The sequence below is a fragment of the Eulemur rufifrons genome, chromosome 28, assembly GCF_041146395.1.
Source record: "Eulemur rufifrons isolate Redbay chromosome 28, OSU_ERuf_1, whole genome shotgun sequence".
Taxonomy (NCBI): Eukaryota; Metazoa; Chordata; class Mammalia; order Primates; family Lemuridae; genus Eulemur; species Eulemur rufifrons.
The window spans coordinates 44,705,933-44,712,833 of NC_091010.1; the positions used below are offsets into that span (position 1 = coordinate 44,705,933).

Genomic DNA, 6,901 nt, shown 5'->3' on the forward strand with positions numbered 1-6,901 from the left:
AGTTCACCAGACACATGCCCCTTTTGTAATACTGCTGTTTTAATCTTTTTTCCTGGTGCATTCACAATTCAGTAATCAGTGTCAAGTTTGAAGTAGGTATGTTCTAAGATGTTTCTAGTCTTTCCAGTCTGTGGTCTAAGGCAGGCCCTTTAGAAACCCATGGCACCACTGAGTAAAACTGCTGTCTTGCTAGTTGTGAAAATAAAAACACAATGTAACCTTTCCTCTTATAAAGCAGTTTAGATTGAGCAATGGATTTGACTAATTGGTTTCTTAGTTTGGATTTTTATTTTGTATTTAGACATGTTTCAGCAACTTTTTCACCACCTGGTCCTTAAAGTCTCCCTGAGTCAGGGTCAGAGAAACTAAAATTGAGCACCTGCTCTTTTGTGCTTTGTGCTTTATGTATGTTATCTAATATCTCATAATAATCCTTTGAGATACTGGTGTTCTGTCCCAGTTTACAGATGAGGAAACCAAGGTTCAGAGAGATTAAATGACTTGCCTCATATCCTGTAGATAGTAAATGTCAGCTAACAGTGGAATCTAGGTTTTTTGTATTCTACAACCTGTGCTCTTTCCATTATAACCACACTGCTCAGGGGCCAGTGGAGGGTAGGAAGGTAGGGGGTGATGTAGGCTGTCTAGGGTAAGCCTTCCTGAAAGGCCTCTCATGACTGGGAGATAAAAGTCAAAGTTTGAAAAAAAAAAAAAAGAAAAGAAAAATTCGTTAGAAGATGTTATCAAACAACATCTATTTAACACATTTATTGAGCTGCCTTCCATGCTCTGCCATGTTTCATGTCTAGTCAAATAATAGTCCCCTTAGGAATTACAACTGTGGGAGAGGATTGAGAAGTTATATAAAACTCCAGGAAATTAGAGCACACGAACTGCGTGGGCTCAGTAAAACCCGGACATCCAGAAGCACAAAGCAGCTAACAAAAACCATTGGCTGTCTAAGCAGGCATTGCCTTTAGCCTGTCTTGAACCTAGTATCATCCTTTCACACCACCCCTGCTATCTGGGTTACGCTCTGTAAGTCTGTCCTGGATAACTTATAGAAATGGTAGGAAAAGGTTCTTTAATGTAAAATGACTTCTTGTGGATGATTGTAAAATGTGTATTGAAAGTCTGCGAGAATGTGGCAAGTGGGGTTTGTGTGAAGATGTGGGGCCTTGTATTGACAGAGCTGTTCAGTTTACAGTATGGTTTCATGCTATTTCCTCATTTAGAGGCTACAAATCAGGACTTACTTGTCATTCCACCTTTCAGTTGTGTCTGAAATGTGAAATAATTGATTTCCATTTCCATTCCTTCATGCCCCAGGAAAGGGAGGAAGGATGCCTGCATTACTGTTAGCAGTATTATAAAGTCCAGCCAGTTGGTCATGCTGAGAAACCATCTTAAAACTATAAGTTCTCTGAGTAGTTCTAAACCAAGATTTATAATATAGTGTGCTGAATTTTTGTCAGTGTTGTGGACTTATCAACCAATGATTATTTAACAGGAATACCCAGGCCTAAAGCAAAAGTATATGTTAACCAACTAGAGTTAATAATGTGGCCCAAATTTTACTTTTTGAAAAAAAAAATTATTTGTAATATTTATTCTAAGATAATAATGATTTCTGAATGATCACTTAAAAGTCTGAAGGATATTGTCACTAAAAATTGAGAATATAACAGATTGGCCTTATATTTTAATTAGGTCAATACTCCTTATTTATTGAATCAAAAGTATGTGGGCAGGCTCAGAAGCAGTTTGGGCCAGAGTATGAAAACATCTGGTGAATTTTATAATGTAAAAATTGTTCTTTGGAAAATGACTAAACTAATTCCTTCTTTCTCTTTGTCTGTCTAGTGAGAACTCAACAGAGGCAATAGCAGTAGATTCTAACAATCAGTCGAAGTCCCCTCTGGAGAAGTTTATGGTCAAACTGTGCACTCATCATCAAAAGCAATTCATTCGTGTTCTGAACGACCTGTACACTGAATCTCAGCCTGGCCCTGAGGACCTGCGGCTTTCTGATTCCGGAGCAATGGATGTGTCCACCTGCAATGCTGGCTGTGCCCAGATAAACACCAAACATAAGGAAAAAGATGCTCTGTGTCTCGATACGAAGTCTCCTACTTCTGTAGATTCGTTTGTAGACTCATCAGGCTCTCACAGCCCTCTACACTTGACAGAACAGATCCCGAAGGAGCCTCCTCCTGAGACAAACTCCGTAGATGGAAGAGAGAAAGCCTTGACTATTGTCCAGAAAGATTCCTCTGAACTTCCAACCACTAAACCTAATTCTGGCAGTTCAATGGATAGTTCTACCCTGGGATACCTCACTACATCTAATTCTTCCTCATTAAACTTCCACCACGTCTCTAAAAGCTTGGAGGGGCAAACCACTGGACAGGAGCAAGACACAAATGTGAAAATATGTGAAGATGGTAAAGACCATATGCAGAGTTCAGCTTTAGTAGAAAGTCTAACTACAGTGAAAGTGGCTGCTGAGGATAATGAGGAGGGCAATAGCTGTATTGTTTCTCAAAGAAATTCATTCAGAGCTTTATCAGAAGACGCTTGGGACTCAGGGTTTATGGGGAACTCACCTAGAACTGCTGACAAAGAGAACGCTTTACAGTGTAGCTCAAAAACACCTTTGCGCCAGGATTTAGAGGCAAATGAACAAGATGCAAGGCCAAAGCAAGAGAACCATCTTCACCCAGTAGGAAGAAATAAGGTGGGTTATCATTTACATCCCAGTGATAAGGGCCAGTTTGATCATTCCAAAGATGGTTGGTTAGCCCCCAGCCCTATGCCAGCTGTCCACAAGACATCTAATGGACACTCACGAACCAAGATGATATCAACCTCCATTAAGACAGCTCGGAAAAGTAAAAGGGCATCAGGGTTGAGAATAAATGATTATGATAACCAGTGTGATGTTGTTTATATCAGTCAACCAATAACAGAATGCCACTTTGAGAATCAAAGATCAATATTATCTTCTCGGAAAACAGCCAGAAAGAGTACCAGAGGATACTTTTTCAATGGTGACTGTTGTGAGCTGCCAACTGTTCGCACACTGGCCAGAAATTTACACTCCCAGGAAAAAGCAAGCTGCTCAACATTGGCATCAGAGACAGTGGTTACTCCCAAGCAGACCCTTACAATTGCAGCCCCTAACCATACAGTAGATGTGCAGCTTCCCAGAGAAGACAACACTGAAGAACCTGGTAATGAAGTAACCTCCCTCAAGGAAGTGGCCAGAGACATTTCATCTGACAAAGAATTTCAAGAGCCTGAGGTTTGCCCCATAATTAATAAACTGAGTCCAAGCAGCTCCCCCAGGTCAAAGGAGATGACAGCCTCCGACCTGGAGTGGCCTCTCCCTGCTCACCTTCCTGAAGAGAACATGCCAGAAGGCAGTTCCGCCATCTCAGCTCCCACAGAAAGTGGGATGTCTTCTCCTGAACAAGACCAACAACCAGTTGCACTGCTGGATACAGAGGAGATGAGTGTACCCCAAGACTGTCACCTGATTCCCTCTACTGAAAGCATTTCTGGGGGAGGCAGTGAAGATGTATCTGGGCCTCATTCTCCTCCTGAAACAGGCAGTAGAGAAGAAAATCCTCTGTGCTCAGAAAATCCAAGTCCCCCAGTGGTCTCGGAGCCTCCTGTGAGCCTGGGACAGGCTGAGGATGACCAGAGCATCAGTCCTGAGGCCGAGACCGGCGACGCTCAGGAGCTGGACACCAGCCCACTGTTGAAGGAAAGCAGCACTTTTACTAATGAAAACCCCAGTGAAATTGAGGAAAGTGAGGCACCAGGTGGTACAGGAAAATCAGAAGAAGACAGTGATGAAAAATGTCCATCAGAAAAAGAGATGTGTGATCCAAACATTGACTCACCTGAAGACAATTTGGACAAGAAGAAAAAGGGTAAAAAATTCCCTGAGGCCTCTGATAGGTGCCTAAGAAGTCAACTTTTAGATTCTGCCTCTGCCGATAGGTGCCTAAGAAATCAAAGTTCAGATTCTTTCTCTGCTTGTCCTGAGCTCAAGGTTTCTAAAAATCCTGGTGCAAAACGTTCTAAAAAAGAAGGGCAGCCTGGTGGGACGACCCCTGAGGACTTTCCAACCGAGAGTTTCCATGCAGAAGCGCCGGACGACACTGAAAACCCAAATGTCAATGAAAACCCAGTGTCAGTCCCAAATCCTGAGAAGGAAGCTGAGGACGAGGGCGAAGGAGGCAGGGTCATCACCAGGCAGACTCTTAAAAACATTCTGGCAAAAGAAGTCAAGGTGGAAGAAGGATCGATTTTCCCCAGCAGTGACCCTGTAACCACAGTTGACCAGCCGCTGCCTGGAGAGAAACTGGAAATCTATGTTCAGTCTAAGGGAGATGAGAAAAATGCCTGTGTCCCCTCAGAAAGTAGCCCTTGTACAAGGGACCCAGAACAATCAGAAGAGAAGCCAGAGCACGTTCCTGCACCGGCTGCAGAGGAGGTTATGAGTGAGGCAGACAGGGAGGACACCCAGCATAAAGACGACGACAGTGATGCCCCGTCCAGCTTGCTTGGGTTGTCAGGCAGTGGCAGCGGTGATGCTGCCGTGCCACCAAAATTGGTACCAAGGCCCAAAAGGTTGGTATCTTCAACCTACAACCTCAGACATACTCATTCTCCGGATCCCTTGGATGTTGCAAAAGCAACTTCAGAGAAGGAAGCTGCACAAGTAAACCCATTGCCAAAGGAACACGAAGCTCCAGAGAGTGGCGACCCCCTAGATGAGGATGATGCTGACACAGTGGTAGATGAACAGCCAAAGTTTGTGGAGTGGTGTGCTGAGGAGGAGAACCAAGAGCTTATCGCCAACTTTAATGCCCAGTACATGAAAATTCAGAAGGGCTGGATCCAGTTGGAGAAGGAAGTGCAGCCAACACCGAGAGCAAGGAACAAGTCGGATAAACTGAAGGAGATTTGGAAAAGCAAGAAAAGATCACGAAAATGTAGGGGTTCATTGGAGGTTCAAAAGTTTTCTCCTGTTCAGATGCTATTTATGACAAACTTTAAATTATCTAATGTTTGTAAATGGTTCTTAGAGACGACCGAAACCCGGTCTCTAGTCATTGTGAAGAAGCTCAATACTCGTCTTCCAGGAGACATCCCCCCTGTCAAGCATCCTCTTCAGAAGTACGCTCCTTCCAGCCTGTATCCCAGTTCGCTGCAGGCTGAGCGCTTGAAAAAGCACTTGAAGAAATTTCCTGGGGCTACTCCTGCTAGGAATAATTGGAAAACGCAGAAGCTCTGGGCTAAATTTCAAGAGAATCCTGACCAAGTGGAGCCAGAGGATAGCAGTGATGTCAGCCTTGGCCCTAATTCTGAAGACAGCGTAGAGGAAGTCAAGGAAGATAGAAGTAGCCATCCTCCCACAAACCCGCCCACTCCAGCTAGTACCCGGATCCTTAGAAAATACTCCAATATTCGAGGAAAGCTCAGAGCCCAGCAGCGTATGATCAAGAATGAGAAATTGGAAAGCCCATTTGGTCTGGCTGTAGAAAGTAAACAGAGTCGTAAGAGCGTATGCATCAACCCTCTGATGTCCCCCAAGCTTGCCCTGCAAGTGAATGCAGATGGGTTTCCTGTTAAGCCCAAGAGTACTGAAGGAATGAAGGGAAAGAAAGGAAAGCAGACGTCTGAAATCTTGCCTAAAGCAGAAGTTCAGAGTAAACGCAGGAGAACAGAAGGCAGTAGCGCTCAGGACAGTAAGGACAAGGGTCCTGCGGTGAAAGCAAGCAAAGAAAGGCGTGTTGACAGAGCCACCAGAACCTCTGCCGCCAAGAGGCCAGCTGCAAGGGACAGAATCAGCCAACTGCCCAGAAAGATGTCTTTGAAAGAGAATAAAGTGAAGATCCCTAAAAAGTCCCCTGGGAAGAGCTGCCCACCCTCCAGGAAAGAAAAAGAGAATACAAACAAAAGATCTGCCCAGCCCACCACCTCAGAAACGCTGACAAGACCTGCCAAGCAAAAGGGGGCAAGTCAATCCTCTTCCAGGCCCCAGAAAGCCACCAGCAGGAAGCAGAGCAGTGGAAAGACGCGGGCCAGACCCTTGCCGAAAACCCCAGAGCGCAGTGCAGCTCAGAGGAAGCGCAAGCTGAAGGCGAAGCTGGACTCTTCCCGCAGCAAACGGAGGCGGCTGGACGCAAAGTGATTGGAGGGATGGTAGCCAAGGGGAAAACTGTTCCGCAGAAGTAACCTTTATTTTGCATTAACTAAATCTGCTTTTATAAGCTCATCAAGCCTTTCAAATCTGCAGTTCACAGAGAACACCGCAATTTGAGATGTCAGAAAATGCGTCTCAGATGGAGAAGGGAACTTGCAGAGTCCTTCTCTGAGGCTGAGTAAGGGAAGTTATATATTATATTCTGGTTGTTCCTTGGGTTTTAAACTTGGAACCAAGCAGTTTTCGTTTTTAAAAGTACAGTGCCTTATTTATCCTTTTTGTTTTTAAATTTACAAAAGCTAAAAAGCTGATCTATGTGATTAAAGGCTTGTATTTTATACTTGATGCACAAGCACTTGTACTGTAGCCGAGAAGACCACCATCATGCACATAAAAGGAGCTTTTCAGCAGCCACCCTGCAGTATCTGTCCATGAACAGACGCCCCTCTTTGCAAAGCCCAGCAGTGAACTTCCCTCTGTCTTGTTTGTTTGTTTAAAGGATATTTGAAAGCTAAACCAAATCATTATGGTATGTGGAAAATGCAGAAGATTTATAATTATTATAAAAGATTAATATTTCTGTAACCCCCCCTTTAAAAAATCATAGTCATTGTTGGTCACTCCTCTCACCTTTGATCTTTTGTCATCTGAGAACATGTACTCTAAATTATGTGCCCATGG

The 6,901-nt window shown here is 44.1% G+C and overlaps 1 protein-coding gene across 1 annotated transcript in view; it reads left to right on the forward strand.

Moving 5' to 3' along the window:
• LCOR (ligand dependent nuclear receptor corepressor) overlaps nucleotides 1–6,371 on the forward strand; it is a 59,306-nt gene extending 52,935 nt beyond the window's left edge. Inside the window, exon 5 of the mRNA XM_069460219.1 lies at nucleotides 1,864–6,371. Coding sequence (XP_069316320.1) covers nucleotides 1,864–6,208 — 4,345 coding nt within the window. The 3' untranslated portion in view covers nucleotides 6,209–6,371. The remainder of the gene's footprint in view (nucleotides 1–1,863) is intronic.
• The last annotated feature ends 530 nt before the right edge of the window (nucleotides 6,372–6,901 follow it).